Consider the following 18311-nt stretch of genomic DNA (forward strand, 5'->3'; position numbering starts at 1 on the left):
CCTCCTTCAAACCTCAGCATCCTTTCACCCAGATCTTCTCCATCCATGTCCAAACCATCTCTTTATCTCCAGATCATCTGACATGCGCTGTCTCTATGCAGTAGACGCTACTCCCTCTGTGACGGATGTGTGTGTGTGTGTGTGTGTGTGTGTGTGTAGACTGTTCTAATACACTTGTACATAAGCATGCAATGACAACCCTTCACCAGCAGGGGGCGCTCTTTCCCCAGCGGAGCCGGCGGCATCCAGGCCTCGAGTGGACTCTTCTCAACCTCCAGTGAAGTTGACCGTGTGGAGAACCTCTGGGCTTCTCATGGAGGTCCAGGGGTGTGTGTGTGTGTGTGTGTGTGTTAAGGGGGTGGGGGATGAGACATCTTCTACAGGTCTTTCCTGACCTTCATCTCACTGCAGAAGAAACCTTCTCCGGGTGTTTTCTAATCTTCACCTTACTTTAGAAGCACTATTTGCGGACCAAAGTTGCGGTTTTGTTTTGGAATGAACACATGAATGCGTGAATCCGTGCGGGGGCACTCCCGTGCACAACAACCCGCCCCTCCCCTCCCCGGGGGAGGGTTAGAGGGATTCCTCCTCCTCCTCCTCCTCCTCCTCCTTCTTCTTCTTCTTCTTCCACTCATTTATTTTTACTCTTCTTCTGCGGGAGCTCCCGCTCTCTGCAGCCGCACCGCAAACCTGCCCCGGGGGAGGTGAGGGGGGGCTGGGTCAGGACACGGGAAGCAGCGTGAGACTTTGTCCAAAAGTCTGGAGGCGCCGCGGGAGGACGACTCAGATCATTGCGCGGAATCGATGCAATAACGCATGCGCAGAAGTGACTTCTCTCTGCGGGTTTTTGAGGTTAATTGCGTGTTTTTTGTTACCATTTTGCGCGTGAAAAGGTCCTCCTCCATGTCCGAGGACGGCGCGGACGCGGACGCGGGCGCAGGCGGGGGCGGACGCGGGGGGCCCGTTGCCTCGGCGGGCGGGGGAGAGAACCGAGCGCAGCAAAAGCCACGCAAAACGACCCGCAGTCCGAAGTGCGCCCGGTGCCGCAACCACGGCGTGGTTTCCTGCCTGAAGGGCCACAAACGCGTCTGCCGCTGGAGGGACTGCGCATGCGCCTGCTGCCTGCTGGTGGTCGAGCGGCAGCGCGTCATGGCGGCGCAGGTGGCGTTGCGGCGGCAGCAGGCGGCGGAGGTAAGGATACACACACCTACACACACCTTTACACACACCAGGAAAAGTTCCGATCGGAGCCTGAAAGTCTCGCCCATCCTGTCACGATAACGCACCTGCACCACTGGAGGAATTCCGTCTGTCTGCGATGATCAAACAATAGAAATTAAGTCGTATTTTTTTGCCTGTTTTTTTTTTTTTATTTATATTGATTTATTAGCGGCGCTCGTCACGCTTAACAAATCCCCCCAAAACCCATTAAATTAGTCAATAAGTGGTAATGACAGGAAGAAATGTCAATTAATCCTCCAGCAGGTACCAATCAGTCTTATAAGATAAGATAAGATAAGAACAACTTTATTTATCCCGAAGGAAATTGTTGTGCCAGAGTTTCAAGTAAAACACAACAATAATGAATAATAGTAGGAAATTGTATAAACAGTAATAAAAAAGGAGGGAGAATAAGAAATACAAATCAAACTATAAAGTGTCAAAATCAAGGCTATAAAGTGTTTTAAGGTCTTAAAAACACTTTCATTTGTATAAATATCAATCTGCCATTGGTTTACTTCAGAATCAATGCTTTTCCATCCTAAGGTAGTTTGAATGAAATTACCGAAAATTCCGGCTTCTTTTTTCACACCCTTTTAGAACTGCGGCTTTTACAGCGATGAGGCTAATTTCTGGATTTCTGGAGGGTGATTACAGTAGCTTCCTTCCGCCAGCCCCGTCACAGTGGATAAATGAAAGTGTTTTTCACTCGCATTTACGATAAATCTTTAGATCAGACGATTTTTTCATACACCCCATCATGAAAAAGACTCGCGGAAATGCATTTGATGCAAGATGAAAGCGATCAGTCTGGCTGTCCAAGAAGGAAATAGAGCTGCTGCACGTAAGTGCGGCATCTGTTCTGGAAAAAAAAAAGTATTTCCGTTATGTACTGGTAGATGTTGATGTTACCGTCTTTATTTAACTAAAAGTCTTTAAAAAATTGTTCCTGTAACATCTTGGTGCGTTAATCTATCATGTTTCAACATGGACACCTGTGGCTCACCGGCAAGTGTGGCTTATTTATGTACAATTTCTTCTGTCTTTTAAAAATTATAAGGTGCAGCCTATATAAAGATGTGCTCTATAATCCAGAATTTAGGGTTTATTGAGGGGGAGCATTCTCTGTGCCCACGGCAGCCTTAGCGTTTGCATGCATTCCCCAATGGGCCGGCAAGCTCTGCAGCAAAGTCTGGAACTTTCCTGTTAGAAATCACCTGTTTTGCAGAGTATACAGTATACCCTTGTTTTTCGCGGGGGTTACGTTCCAAAAAGAACCCGTGGTAGGCAAAATCCGTGAAGTAGAAACCTGTATTTTTTTTTACAATTATTATACAATTAACTACTCTATTATACATTGCTGCTGTCGTCCTTGTGTTTTTTCTTCCTTCTTTATGGAACGAACGGAAGATTCATTAATTCCGTAATGCCGACCTACAGCCGCATAGCTTTTACCTTCCCTTAGCATGTCCAAAAGTTTAACTTTATCTGCGATAGATAGCATCTTCCGCTGCCTTTTGGGCCCTGCCGCAGGTGCTTTTGTCGGTCCAGAGTGTTTTGTCAACATTATGGGTTTTAGAGAAACTCAAAATTGCAAGAGAATTTGCACTACGTAATGTAACTTTAGCAAGCTGTTTTACGTACGTGTACATATTAAACTGCAACGTTATTGACGCACAGGTAGAGAAGAAGCGGAGTGACTTTTTAGCCAATCAGAATGCAGAACACAATGCACGATGCAAATCCGTGAAGTAGGGAAACCTGAAAAGTAAACTGCGTTATAGCGAGGGATCACTGTATTCCCCATTCCTCTGCGTTTGAAGCCACGAACCGCGTGTCTCATCCCCAAGGGTAGGACGGGAGTCCAGGGCACCGCGCCGCTGCGGAGGATGCTGTACCAGCGCTACGGCGGCCGGGCGTCTGAAGCCGGCTCGCTGGCGAGGAGCATTCTGCAGGGTAATCTTCCTCTCCACGCCGTGGCTCAACTTCCTCTTACCTTTAACCTTTAATCCCTGGCTATTTTTACCCTTCAACCTGCGACAGCAGCCACTAACAGTCTGATTTTAACATCTGCGGATCTCCTTCCTGCTAACCAACAGCATCATGAACCGGCCGCATCAAGTTACTGGTAGATTAATTAATCGAACAAGCCTGAGTTAACGCCAGCGTGCGGTTGTGGCTTCCGGACAGGGCTCAAGCCGCCGGAGGACGGCGCCACCTATTGGCCGAAGCGGGCGCAGCACGAACATGCGCGGCTGACGTGCCCGCCCTCCGTCAGCGCCCGGATGAGGAAGAGGCGGGCCTTCGCGGACAAGGAGTTGGAGAACGTGATGCTGGAGCGGGAGCTGAAGCAGAGGGAGGTCCAGGGCGAACTCTCCCTGTCCTTGTCCACCCTGGGCCCGGCGCTGTATCCGGCCCTTCAGCCCCCGGCCCAGGACCTCCACCTCTACCCCCACGCCAGGGCCCCCCCCTCGGCCCAGGCGTCCATTCAGGTACCGGCGTGTAAATACAGCCACGAGGAGGACGTCCGTTTCTATCAGCTCCTCCACCTTCGGAGCAGATCTCTGGTGAGCGACCTCCTGCCGGGGCAAAGCGGGGAGGGCCAGGAGGAGACACAGAACATCTGGGGGGGCTTCGAGGTGCAGGATCCTCTGGACCCGCGAGGCCTCGGTTGCCACGGCGATCCCCCTGCGGATTTCAGCAAATCGGCCCCGAAGCAGGCAGAAACGACGGACCTGGACGGCCCCTGGACCTTCACGCTCTCAGGAGCCGACCGGGACGCCCCGGGCGCCGGCAGGACTCCCCAGCCCTCATCTCTTACGCCGAGGAGCTGGCGCCTCGGCGCCCCCGACGACCAGCCGGGCCCCCGCGGAGAAGCGGCCAAGAGCCCACCGGGCGGCACGGGCAGGACTCCGGCGGGGAAACCATTACCGTTCTCCGTGGAGGCTCTGCTGAGGGCCTGACAGCCAAAAGCCAGAAGCCACCCTGGGCTTTCAAAGCTGCAGGACAGGACTGACACTTTTTCCACGTGTATTGACACCATTTCATGTATTTCAGGGAAAGAATTGTTTTCCTGCACACACATATAAATATATATATGTATATATGATGTATTATTCAAATATAACACAGATATCTATGCACAGTATTTTGACCTACATGCCCGCCCTGATTATATTCAGTTCTACTATATCCTTTGGAAAATGCAGTATTTTTCTAGTGTGTGCACGAGACGGCTGATATTAAACCACAGACACACACAATTGGTTTGCTTCGCAGCATCAAAGGGTTAAAAAGGACTCCGGGTGAAAAATTTGTTTTTAGATAGCAGAGGGGGAAGAAATGGGCTCGGTGTGCAAAGGAAGCAGACTGGGTTCATTCAAAACTGAGCGAGCTCATTCATGCATTCACGCATTATCTGCTGGTTTGCAGGGGTGCTGCGCCAATTCCAGCTGTGATTGGGCGAGAGGTGGTGTTCGCTCTGGACCAATCACAGGGCCACATGTAGTCACATCCGACATTCACACGCCTGGACAATGTAGGGTCTCCATGAATCTCCTGGATGCGTTTGGAACCCGGAGAACCCTGAGGAACCCCACGCAGACACGGGGAGAACATGGAGGCTCCAACTTCTAGCTTTCATTTACGTCCAAATCCCGATATGTCCGACATCCAACCACTGTCCTCCATCTCGATGCTGATTGGCGATCCTTTGCCTCCATGGCTGGTGTATCACGTCGACATCAGTGTAGAAGACGGAGACTCCGAGCGGGGACCTTCTGGCCGTGACGCCGAAGCTCCGCCGCGCCGCTCCAAACGAGCGACCTTTTTTAGCTTGAAAATAAAGAAAGACCCGAAACCGCTGTATAATCATCATCATCGGCGTCACCAGAGTTTTCGTCACAGGCAGGGATGGAGCGGTGCCAGCGTTGCCATGGCGACATTGTTCTTTCTCCTCGCCGAGTCGTAGTTTTTGTTTGGACACGAGTGTGATCTCTATCCACTGTGGAGCTCCTCCTCCTCTCCTTATCTCCCCCCGCAGATGGAGGTCAGATACTTTTGACAACTCCGGACGCGCCTTCGTCTGCCGCCAACTCGCAGACCAGCGGCAAAAAAAAAAAAAGTCCCCTGCTGCAGATTAAAAACGCCTGTTGCCGCGGCGATGAGAGAACGACAAGCAGGAAGGGAAGGCCCTCCAGAAACAGCGAGGCTGTTCTTCCTTGAGGTGGACGCAGACGCTGACGGAGAAGCTCCAGCAGGTCACGACAAGTCTTTTTCGGATCTCCGGCACGCCCGCCTCTGCTCGCCGCCGCGGCTCATTTCCACTAATTTCACCCGCCGTTCCAGGACATCTGCCCCTTGAAGACCTCATGTTTCCATCTCCACTGCTAATCCCAAAGCAGGAGGTCCTCCTGGCCTTCACAGAGCTCCAGAGGCCTCCTGGCGCTCCCGCAGACGCCATTCAGGCGGGCGTTTATGGGAGCGGACACGGACGCCGTGTTCACCGTGATCTCCAGATCAGGAGAGATCATTAGCGGCGTTTAACATCAAGGAAGCCTGTGAAGGCCACGCCAGCTCTGCTCACCACCAAACACCAGAGCAGCGTCGTTTTATTTCATGTGCACTTCAAAGAGTTTAGATGTTTCGGACGGCGGAGGAGCTGCATGATGGGTTCCCGGCAGAACCACAACGTTCGTGGCTAAGATCCTTCTTAATGATCCTCTGGAGGTGTGTGGAGAGGAGCGAGAAGAACCAGAACCCGAGAGAAGACGTGATGATGCAGAGGATGAGAGGGGAGCCGAGCAAAAGCCTGGAGCTGTTAAAGTTATTGTCGGTTGATGAAAAAGAAATAATGAAAATAAATGAACAGAATGAAAAATTAAAGAGAGAAAACATAAAAAGATAAAAAAGAAATTAATGATTTATTATAACAAAGCTATGAATGAATCTATTTTATCATTATTATTATAGTTAATATTTTAATAGTGATGCTAAAAGTAAGGTCTCCTCCTTTGGGCTGCTCAGCCAATCACCTGCCTCCATCCGACCTTCTCCTCTCCATTCCTCTTTTTCCTTCCTCTCTGGTTTCCACCATACCTCCTTCCAACCTCAGCATCCTTCTCCATGTCCAAACCTTCTCCGCGTGACTTTATCTCCAAAACATCTACCACGTGCTGTATTCTGATCCTCTCCATCTTCACTCCCAAAGAGGAACCTCCACATCTTCACCTCTGCTTCCTGTCTTCTCCTCATTGTCTCCAAACCAAACCATTGTTCCCTCACTCATTACTTCACCTCGACTTTCCGTCTTGGTGGCATGAAACACTTCCACACACACACACACACATAGAAATGGCCGCTCATCCAGCCAATTCCTCATGCATTGTTATTTTTTTGTTGTTTTTTTCAGCTTTGAACAAACCCGTGTCCAATTGTAGGATTCGGCACGCCGTTCCCATTTTACCTGCAGCTTTGGGCTAAATTTTAACAGCCGTCACGACACACCGCAGGAGGGAAGGGTAAAAAGGCGTCTTATTAATGTGTGTGCGGCATGCAGAAGGCGGCGACGGCGGCGTCCGGAACCGGCGGCCTTGATTCCGCCTCAAAACGCGACTATTCTGTGAGCGGATTTAGAGGATCCTTTTTTTGGACGGCCACCATCTTTGGTGTTCGCTGATGGATGATATCATCCCCCCCCCTCCCTCCTAGCGGGAGTCCCTCCGCCCCGGCTCTTGGGGTTCGGGGCGCCGCTTTTGATCCGCCTGCCAACACGCCACTCGCTCGAGACCCCCTCCTCGCCGCCCTGCCCCGCAACAGCACCCAAATGCTCCGTGGCGCTCGGCGGCCAAGCCCGAAGCAGACACATTGGTGTAGGGTTACGCTACATCTGTGTGTGTGTGTGTGTGAAGGAGGCGGCGGGCGAGAGGCTCTCAATCATCTCCACGCAGACATCTTGAGAAAGCGCGGACAGGCGGGCCGGTTTGCGGTTACGGGGACAAGGGCGGTCAAGGTCGATCCCAAAAGCGATCGTGACGAACGTCTGGTTCAGACGAGAAGAGGAACATGTGACGTCTTGTGAAGTTCTTCTTTGCATTCCCTGGATTTTCCGAGCTTGTTCCTCGCCATCGCCAACTGGGCGGCTCCGTGTGGACGGACGTCTTATCTTCAGCTGAAGCGGCTCTGTAATGCATGGCGTCATTGGGTGTCTTCATCAAAACAACTTTACCAGCTGTGTGTGTGTGTGTGTGTGTGTGTGTGTGTGACTTGTGAGGGGGATCCATTGTTTCCCCTCAAACATATCCAGTTACTGCTAATAGTAAATCCCGGTCAATACAGAGAACCTGTTGTTCTCCAGCTATTGATGGCACCAGGAGGTCCCACCACCTTCACCTCCACCATGATGGTGGTGTCATGGATGGATGGATGATGGGAGAAGATCCATCATCTATGGATGTGTGTGAGATAAAGAGGGTGGAGGATTTTAGGTACAGAGGGTCAGCAGAGTGTGGAGAAACATCTGGAGCGGGTGGAGAAAAGTGTCAGGGGTGATAGAAGAAGGAAAGGTGGAGAAGGTGGAGGTGAAGAGCAGCCATGGAGGCTGGTTTTGGAGACTCTGAGGAGAAAACAGGAGGAAGAGATGAAGATGTGGAGGGTCTTTGGGAGTGAGGAGGATGGAGAGGATCAGGAGGGAGTCAATCAGAGGGACACCACATGGTGGATGTTCTGGAGATACAGTCACATTGAGATGGTATGGACATGGAGGGATGGAGAAGATCTGAGTAGAAGGATGCTGAGGTTGGAGGAGGTCTGGAGGAAGACTGTTAGTTGGTGCCACAGGAGAGGGTTGGAAGAAGGCAGGTGATTGGCTGTGCACCCGGTAACAGAAGAAATGAGATGTCATCTGAAGGACGTGTGAACAAGGTGCAGTGGAGGGATTCCGACCAACAGAGGTCCAGTGAAGAACCTTCATGGCCTTTTGATGCTTTTGAATCTAGAGAAATGATTTTCGGACTCGGCCCTGAGGACGCAGGTGCAGAGGAGGAAGATTCCTTTTCCTCAGCTTTGACCTTCTCCTTCCTGGACGTCCTCTCCGAAGCTCCGCGTTCCGCAAACAAGCAGGTCTGCGCAAACATCTGTAGCCCCAGGAGCTCCAGGCAGAGCGTGGCCGGGTTCCCTGCCCGCCCGCCGCCACCCTCCATTTCACAGAATAACAAACACGCCGGCTCCGGTTGGAAGTGGAACCCGGCCCGCCGCCGCCGCCGCCGCCGCCGCCGCCACCACCGCAACCAACGCACCAGAGATTTCACAGCTTTATAAACATCTCTGAAACAGGCAGGGTAGAGTTCCCTCACCTCCACCTCCACTCCTCCCTGAAGAGCGTACGCTGTTGCGTTCGAGCCGCCCCGTCACGGCTCCGGCCGCCTTCCGGGACGGCGGCGGGCGGCTGCAGCTGCGTGGCGATCCGGTTACCGTCACATGGTACCACTTGGCCGGCGAAGAGCTACTCCTGCAGTATTAGAAACCGAAGAGGACCGCAGGACCGCAGGTTCTCTCACCTCGCTCTCAGCAGTGGGCTCTCCTGCCCGCGGCCCCAGAAAACATTATACCATTGAAGAGCTTCAGGCGGGCTCCAAATCCACAAAACCATAACAACTCAACGGCGTCGGAGCTGGAATGTCGGGGATTTGCGATAAAATGAGAGGCTGTTACGTTCAAGCACACGGAGAGACTACACCGGCTGGTGGATCATCTGCGCTCAACCGGTGGATCCATACTGGAGCACATTTTAGTAAGAAGAACCTCTCAAGCTGAGGTTCTGCGGGGACGGATCCGCGTGAGGAAACATCTCGGGACAATTGGTGGAATCTGAAAGTGACCATGAAGACCGTAAACATGGATGATGAATAGGTGAAGAGTCTGTGGAGGTTCTCAGTCATCCAGGTCATGGTGGTGAATCTTCTTGTCTTGGAAACTGCACTTGAAATTCCAGTTGCTGCTCCGAGCCAAAGACCTCGCGGCCGCAGACGAAATTCTCGGCTCCGTCACATCCGTGAATCGGGTATCTGTCCTGACCGGATGTCGGGACGGTGTTTTTGGGTCGTAGCTCTGACAGCGCGGGTCCGCTCCGCCGGGGGAACGGACCGCCGTGTCCAACTTGGACCCGTTTGAATTTAACATCAGCAGACGTCGACGTGAGTCCGCGTCCCGCTGCTGTCAGAGGTGGTGAGGAGTTCACCCAACCCCTCGGGCTCAGGAGGAGCATGCGTGTCCGCCTCACTGCCCTTTCCTTTCCCGGCAGCAGGTGCAGCAGCCTGGCGGTCACAGGGTCTGCAGGGAGAACCTGGAGATCTTCCCCCGCGTCCCCGCTGGTTGAACCGACCATCGAAGTTCTGGGCGTGTAGGGTTCTTTCAACCCACTCGAGGTCATGCAGAAGATGCAGTTCTGGCTCGACAACTCGGTCCAACAAACTCGTGCCGATCGGTACACCCCAACTTGCACCTTCTGCTCAAACTAATGGATGTTTGCCACCGTTGGGCAACATGAAGATGTTTGAGACCCTGCTTCCATAGGTGACCTCCACGGCTTTGGCGGCCGCACAACGCAGAAAGCAAAAAGACGGGGGCGAGTCTCGCAGCTCCTCAGGCCGAGGGTGGCAAGGAAAACACGGCCGTGGAAAGCAGCCCTGAACGTCTGGCTATGAGAGCGGTGTTTATCCAGCTTGTTTCGGATTTTATCCTATAGGAATTCCGCGAACCCAATCTCCGACCGTTCCCCCGGCTGCACTCTGATTCCGGGTAACCCGATCCGCGCCGCTGTTATTCCTGTCTAGAATTTCCACACCCCCCGTTCCTCCGTACGCTAACGCATCTACGCCCTCCTCTGCGCGGCCCATTATCTCCGAGGCCCCGCTTTTGGTAAAGAGAAGAGGAATCGCCGGCTTGGACGCCATGCGGAGCCGTGTTTTGACGTCTTCACCCAGGCGAGCGGAGACGCCGTGATAGCAGGAAGTCGGCGAGCCGCGGCGCCGCTGCCAAAACCAGCAGCCGCTTTGACTTTTCCTTTTACCCCGGGCGGGATTACGCTCGCAGACGCCCCCCCGGGTCGCCCGGGGAAAGAAAACACAGACAGGACGGGGGATGACAATTTACTCTAATAGCTTCTACCGTTTAAAATTGCGCGAGAATATAAGTTATTATGCATCTTGGATTTCGGTGAGCGGCGCACCACGGCGGTTAGCATAGCGGAGCGTCAGTTTCAGGTGGATGTCACCCCGTAAGTCTGCCGGCTGGCGTTCGTTCACCCCTCTGAAGGGAAACCGCCTTCCGGAATCCGGACACGCGTCCCGCCGTTGACGGGCGACCTTGACAGATCCGGTCTCTCTCCGCATTTGGCGGACATTTTGAAAGTTGCAGCCGGGCCAGGGTGGCGGAGCGGCGGCGGGCTTCAAATAAAACATCTCCTTCCACTCTAATGCAACATGATTAGGCGGTACGAGCAGAAAGCAGCGTCAGCGCCAAAATATGTTCTGAATAGGAATTCCTGACAGGTCACTGATTTCCCAAGTGCTTTCGGCGCCAAATTGGAGTTGCCAGCTGAACCCCGTGACCGTGGTTACGACGTGGAAAAGACGACGGCTTCACGACGCTCCTGACCATCCGCCTTCGCGGCACGCACATTGGAAAACGCAGCGCAGGTTCAGGGAGCCAAGATGCACCTCTTTTTGCACATGAGGTCTGGGTGGGGAACGTGTCGCTGTGACAACATCAGTTAATGTCTGACGTTGACGTCGCGATGGAAGGTAACAAGGGAAGGTTTTCTCTAAAGTGAAGTTTCTGGACTCTTTGTGAACCCGAATTACAGCTTGCCTGTCCAACATCTCAGATTGGGTGGCAGCTAACCACCTGAAGCTCAACGTAGACAAGGCCGAGCTGCTCTTTCTCCCGAGGAAAGGTTGTTCGCACAGAGACCTGGCCATCACCATCGACAACACCGTGGTAAGGCAAACCACAGCTGCGAGAAACCTAGACAACCAACTGTCATCTTCAGCAAACTTCGCAGCAGTCGCACGTCCCTGCAGATTCCTCCTCTACAACATCAGGAAGATTCGCAGATTCCTCACAGAGGATACAGCGCAGATACTCATCCGGGCTCTAGTCGTCTCTCTTTCAGACCACTGCAACTCCCTCTTGTTGGTGCCCCAGCGGTGACCATCAGGCCTCTGGAGCTTATTCTAAAAGCAGCAGCCGCCTTGTGTTCAACCGGCCCAAATTCTCCCACACAACTCCCCTTCTCATGTCCCTTCACTGGCTCCCGGTAGCCGCCCGCATCAAGTTCAAGTCCCTGATGCTCGCCTACCGGGCAGTAAATGGGACAGCTCCGTCTTATCTCCAGGATCTGGTCAAGCCACATGTCCCTACCCGTCCCCTCCGATCTGCCACCTCTGGGCGACCGTCCACCCCATCACTCGGAGCCCCCGGCTGCCACTCGAACCAGTCTCGGCTCTTCTCGTTCTCGGAAAACATACCTCTTCACCAAGCACTATCCCCCGCCAAAAAAAAAAAAAAAAAAAAGGGTGAAATGAATGTATCAATGTATATGGGTTCTGAAATGGCTATTTGGTTGAGTGGTCACTTCTAACTTCTGACTACTGGTACTTTGGATCGTGACTGAATTGCACTTCTTGTGAGTCGCTTTGGAAAAAAGCGTTTGCCAAATGACTGTAATGTAATGTAATCTTGACGTTTGAGTTATCAAACATCAGGAGCTTCTCAAACTGGAGAAAACCGTCTGCTCCTGGCCTTGTTCCCCGCCCCCTTTCCGCATCTGACTACCTTCACGAGAAGATCCTGATTCCTTGTGCGACCTTATGGACGTCCTTCACCCCCTCTGACCCCTCTGAGCTGGGTTGTCGATGTCCTTCTACTTCCTGACTCCCTTTGGTCCATCCGACCCTCATCCCAAATCCAATGAACAGACATCTTCTGAATTTATTGATCATTAAAATGATGAATTTGTTTTCATGGAGCGAAGATCCATAATCGTACGATCGTTGTCCAAAAGTGACTTCCCACTTCTTTTACAGTCTGATCAATCGTGGACAGGGTGTCCATGGTAACAATGAGGACCTCTTTCCAGCTCCTGAGCTGAAGGACGGAGGGTAGGAGGAAACCCAGCTGGCACCACCGGATCATTTGATCTGAGCTGCGGAGCAGATGTTTGATTGGAGCTACAAGCCCAAGGACTTTGTTTCGAGACCCTACATTGTCCAGATGCGCTGATCGGAGGGCGAATGCTTTCGTCTCCATGTGAGGTGTGAATGATTGACCCCATGATGGACCTCAACTCCGCCCAGTGCCAGCTGGGTAAGCAGTCATATAACGAATGAATGATGCCGTGACAACGGTGCGATGAGATGTTCAACAGAAGATGCCAGGATCGGCATCGGATCCGTCGGATCGATGTTTTCTACAGTTCGGCGGGTTTGTCAAAGAGGAAACACGCACCGCTCGCATGCGGACCGTATCTCTGCGCATTCTTCTGCTCCGGATGACGCAGGGCCGGATTACAGAGCAAACTTGCCAACAAATACCTGGCCGTGGCTGCGACACCAGCGCCAGCCCAGGATTTACAAAGAAAGGGCCCTCAGTCCAAGTGAATTAAAAGCTAAAATGTTGACATGATAGAGTTTTTGAACAAAAATATGTGGGCAAAACCGATGTTTCAGCTTAAGGCCCCGGCGATGGCTTAGTTATTTACACTTTATTTAAATAGTTTTATTTTTACCAGTTGTACTGGACAAGAATGCACTGCCTTTTTCTTATTCTATTGAGTTCCCCCCAAAAAATTGTTTTAAATGATTTCTTTTATTACTGATTGATAATTTTGAACAATTTGTTAATTTAAGGAAAAAATCCAGAAAAGAGTAGAATTTTTATTTGATTTTTTTTGTTATAGTTTTTCAATCTGAAAAAGGATTTTGTTGCTGTTGTATTGTTTGTCAATAAAAAAAAAATATTTTGAATAGAAATAGCACAGGCTATGGGTCCTGGGTTTTAACAATTGAATCAAAAGAAAAAAGAAACATCACAAAAAGATCACGAAAATGAATTTAGATGAAGCTATTCGACGACGCGTCCACCTTACTGATTAAAATGATCACCAATACCGGGGCTGGATTTATTCGGATGGACACCAACATACAGGAGGGGTGAAATCTCGAACATCCACGGTGTTGCGGAGAAACAACACGACAAGCTAAAGAAACAAGGAGGCCCGGAAAAGATATTGGGGGCTTCTGGTGTCCAGGGTCAGCATGGGGTTCCTCCAGGGAGGAGAGGAACCTGGAGAAGCTCAGAGAAGCTGGAGCTCCGCCTGAATGCTTCCTCTCAGCTTACGTCAGACACTTCCCGGTAAACTTAGGGTGCATTTTAGGATGGGGGGGGCTATGTTTATACGATGCGTGGACACACACACACACGGACAATAATAGAAATCAAGTTTTACAGGACCAGCCGTCTCCATGTCAATATTATGCTTTCCCTCCCTGATCATACAGGAGCGTATGCTGCTGCCTCCGAAAACAAACACAGCCATTAAACCTAGCGGCTAGACACACACACACACACACACACACACACACACACACCTGAGTGCCGCCTTATCCAGCATTCTGCAGGATTTTTTTTTTTCTCCCCTCCCAAAATATTTGCTCTGTAACACAAGCTGCTCTGTCTTGTGTTTTCACTTCAAACAAAGCTATTAATCACTTTAATCGCCCTCAATTAACCCCCACGCCAGATGCTCGCTCCGCACGTCACCGCAGCGGCCGCTTGGCCTCGTTCTCCGCCGACAAACAGGTGATGAATCGCCGCCGCGGGCTGTCGTTCATTCATTCATTCATCAGCTGCACCCTTTATCCTGCATTCAGAGCCGCCAGGGTGCCGGAGCCTATCCCGGCTGTGATTGGGCGAGAGGGGGTTCCCCCTGGACCAATCGCAGGGCCTCATGTAGGCACGCATCCATTCACCCTCTCATTCACACGTCTGAACAACTCCAGGTCTCCCATAAATCCCCTGCATGGTTTTGGAGGAAAAAGGTGGTTGACGCTTTCGGCTCGCAGCGAGAAGGTCCGTGGTTCTCCACGGTCCAAACCCGAGCAGCAGTTCTGAAGAAGAAGGAGAAGAAGAACCACGCCAGAAGGACCTGGAGTTCCTTGAATGCACAACAAACGTGTTCCTAAATGTGAATGGTTTTACAAGGACGGAAAGGGTTTGTCTTCCGAGCGGAGACGGATGGGTGGGATGAAACCGGGAAAGCTCGCATCCTGAGGTGGACCATGTAGCGCGGTGTATCCGTCGGCCAGTTCGGAGCAGCTTGGTTTCCGTCGTTTCTTTGTTTCCGTGGGCTTCGGCTCTCCCCGAGTCCACCGCCAAACCTTTGAAATTCAATATGGAGGCGTTTTCCCCTTCGGGCGCTTCCCCCAGCCCCCGCTGGAGCCGGGCAGGGGGAGGACCGAGCTCTAAATGCTAGGACCAGCTAACGTAAAGGAGACGCTCTAAGTTCACGGAAATGTCCAACTGCGATGAAAGCGAAGAGCAGACGTTCAACCCGCCCACATGCAAATATTCATACGCAAGCACGAGTCTGGAGCGGCTCCCGCCGAGGCCCGCTGCGACTCGGGCCACCTGTCATAACATGAAAATCCAACACTCGTGTGACGGGCGAGGACCTCCCGAGGAAGTGTTTGCACAGCGGATGATGAATGCGCTTCTTAATCCCATCCTGATTTTGAAATCGGAGGAAAAAATACCCGGAACCCGGTGAATTCTGGCTTTTGAATAGATGTCGCGTTCGTACATTTTCCACTGTTAATGTGTTTGCATTCGTTTGCAGACAGAAATTCAGACGGTCGCTCCATCGGCTGCAGACGCTCTATTTACTGTATTTACAATAGACACAGATTACACTGAACACACTCCAAATACAGTATATGATAGAAACAATATGTACTGTATACACTATTTATGAAGTAAATATATACTGTATATACTGGACACACTGTAAATACTGTATTTAGCATAGACACAGAATACACTGCAAACACTCTAAATACCATATATATAATGTAGATACTACACAAGATATTCCATATATTGTATGGATATATTATAATTACAGTACACACTCTATATGCTGTAAATACTGTTTTTAGAGTTAGATGGAGAAAGTTGATTCGCTGTGGCGACCCCTGAAGGGAAAAGTTTAAAGAAGAAGTAGTATATACCATAGGTACTGTATATACCAAAGCATATGCCATAGATTCTGTATACTGTACGCTATACTGCATACAAGAATTCACCATGACCTGGATGACTGCGAACCTCCACATGTATACACTCTATATACTGTATGTATTGTGGACACTGTATATACCATTTATACTGTTTATACTGTATGCATTGCAGACACTGTATATACCATGTACTCTATATGCACTGTGGACACTGTATATATACAGTATATATATATATATATATATATATATATACTGAATATATTGTAAACACTGTATATACTGCAATTTCCTTTGGGATTAATAAAGTTGTTCTTATTCTTATTCTTATTCTTATTATAAATACTGTATATATTGTATGTATCATAGACACTGCATATGCCATATATAGTGTACATAGTGAATGTATTGCAGACACAGTATATACCATTTATAGTGTATATACTGTATATATTGTATATATTATATATATGCTGAACGTATTGGAGCCACTGTAAACTATGTACACACAGTGCCTACTCTTTGGGTTGGGTCCCACTCTGCTTTTCATTGAACTTGTACTTGTATAATGACAACAAAGTTGGATCTAATCTTATCCATCCATCCAATCTGATCTAATCCAAACCAGACTGCTGCATCTTACTTTGGGGTTGTGTTGTTTTTTTTTTGTTTTTTTTTCTGCTACACCAGAGAGGGTGGATGTGCTGGCCAAATCACTCCTTCACGTCTGGAAATTTCTAACAGTGAAATTTCCACCAGAGGGATTAGAAAGGGGGCAAAGTGGCGGAATGGAGCACGCAGCCTGCAGGAGTGTATGTGTGAGTGTGTGTCTGTGTGTGTGTGTGTGTGCGCCTGATTCACGTGACACAAACCTGGCCTTATGCAAACACACACCTGGATACTTTGACAATGCTCCTCCAGAGCAGAAAGGGCTTTTTTTTGTTTTACTTTTTCCACAGGCGGAAATAAAAGTGGAAGGGACGTAAACTCAAGGCGGCCTCCACGACACGTTGACATTGCGGTGCGGCGTCACCTCTGTTTTCTAATCATCCATCAAACGCGTCGACGGGAGGAAGACTAGGAAACGGAAAGGTGGAGCGGTGGCGGATCGGGTGTTCACACGCGGGAGGACGTGGTCAAGCGTCTCCTGGGGAGGTAGCGCCAGAAGCTCCATGCACCCTCCCTGACCATCACTGATCAATCATCAAGCAGGAGGGGGAGCCCTTCCTTCCTGGTCTGAGTCTCAAATGAAGCTCTGCAGAACTGAGTCAACATGTGTGTGTGTGTGTGTGTGTGTGTGTGTGTGTTGGTGTTGAGTCACCGAGCCAAATCCCTGACAGACAAATGAGAAAACACGGCGGTGACAGCGCTGACGAATGGCACCACTTTCCCCTGGGAAGATTCGGGCGTATTCTGGGCCGCGGACGGATGAGTGACAGGAGTAGGACTGACGTTAACAAGTCCTCTTCAGCTTTTGGGGTGTCAAACACCAGCGGGGCGGTTGCAGGTTTTATTGGGCGAAAATGTACTCGAGCGAGTTAAAAGCGCCGGAGGAGGACCGGAGCATTAATCATCTCACACGCTTATTCCCTGATACGGCACGACGGCTGAGATGGACTTGTCTGAAAACTGGATTATCGGGAGAAAAGGGTGAAAAAAAGGCATTTCGTACTTTTAAACTGGCATTGAATCACTTTTCGCAAAATAAACTTCCTCCTGTTCTGGCCTGGTTCTGTTCACCTCCATACCGGAAACATCTCAGAGACCAGACCTGTCTCCTCACTGAAAGACCTGCAGATCTTAATCCGTGCATTTGTGACACTATGATTGGATTCATGTTCAGGTGAGAGCAGATGTTGTTCCTCACCAAATCAAGCAGCCATTGGCATTGGACCATCTTCTCCATGTGACTCGGTGAGGCGCAATGTGCTCCAAGGCTTCTGGTTCTCTATGTTTCCAAGGTCATATTCTTTTCATGAACCAACTCTGTGGAACATCTGCCTCCGAACATCAGGCAGCTCCGATCTGCTGATTCATCTGAGTAGAGCCGAAGACCCACCCACTGCATACGAGTCCTAAGTGGTGTTGAATTTTTTAAATTTATTCTATTGTACTGAACTTTATTTTGATTTTCATTGTCTTTGGTTTTATTTCATTTATCAAATTTCATTTTTCTTTATTTTTTTTTTTATTTTACTTGAATTTCATTTAATTTTCTTGAATTGTATTTATTTATTCACCTGGACAGCACGGTGGTGCAGTGGTGGGTCCCTCCACGTTCCTCCCACTGTCTACAAACATGCAGGAGGTTCATCAGAAGCCTCAAGCCCCCTTGTGTCCCTCACAATAGGTTTAGTTTTATTTCTTTTTTATTATAACTTAAATGTTACAAGGCTGCTGGTCTGCTAGAATAATACAGACGATTATATTGACTGTGGTTCATTTTGCTACACCAGGTTTATCAAGGCCAGGGTGGAAGGAGAAAGACCTGATATCTGAAGCATGTCTGGGGATCAGTCGAACACGCAGAAAACAAAAAAGAACATCAAGTAATCATCTTGATATGACACACAGAAGAGGAACCGATGAGGGGAAATAATGGGGGCTATTTTCAATGTTGGCACTCCTCAAACCCAACCACCGCTGGTCATGTTCAACGATGAGCAATCAGCAGCAAGAAGGAAAGCATTGCAGGTACACCCAGGCACTGGCTCCTTTTCAAATCCAGACAATATGAGATGACAGGAACCGTCACTCCTCCAGAGACAGGAACGGGGCGGAGAACATCGCCGCTGA

The 18311-nt window shown here is 50.1% G+C and overlaps 1 protein-coding gene and 1 pseudogene across 1 annotated transcript; both read left to right on the forward strand.

Moving 5' to 3' along the window:
- The first annotated feature begins 669 nt into the window (after nt 1-669).
- On the forward strand, nt 670-4368 carry dmrt2b (doublesex and mab-3 related transcription factor 2b). The gene is made up of 3 exons (XM_086161743.1): nt 670-1191; nt 3072-3177; nt 3412-4368. The coding sequence occupies exons 1-3, from the start codon at nt 817-819 to the stop codon at nt 4182-4184; spliced, it is 1254 nt and encodes a 417-aa protein (XP_086017869.1). The 5' UTR covers nt 670-816; the 3' UTR covers nt 4185-4368.
- A 6711-nt stretch (nt 4369-11079) lies between these two features.
- Nucleotides 11080-12108, forward strand: LOC147225497 (uncharacterized; annotated as a pseudogene).
- The last annotated feature ends 6203 nt before the right edge of the window (nt 12109-18311 follow it).

The sequence above is a fragment of the Fistularia commersonii genome, chromosome 16, assembly GCF_037954325.1.
Source record: "Fistularia commersonii isolate RoL2024-O1a breed Wild chromosome 16, RoL_Fcom_v1.0, whole genome shotgun sequence".
Taxonomy (NCBI): domain Eukaryota; kingdom Metazoa; phylum Chordata; class Actinopteri; order Syngnathiformes; family Fistulariidae; genus Fistularia; species Fistularia commersonii.

Bases quoted from the DNA above. Each gene is read 5' to 3' on its own strand.
- dmrt2b (XM_086161743.1), top strand. From the start codon at position 817: ATGCGCAGAAGTGACTTCTCTCTGCGGGTTTTTGAGGTTAATTGCGTG. The intron at 1,192-3,071 runs GTAAGGATACAC...CTCATCCCCAAG, and splicing joins GGCGGCAGCAGGCGGCGGAG to GGTAGGACGGGAGTCCAGGG. The intron at 3,178-3,411 runs GTAATCTTCCTC...GCTTCCGGACAG, and splicing joins GGCGAGGAGCATTCTGCAGG to GGCTCAAGCCGCCGGAGGAC.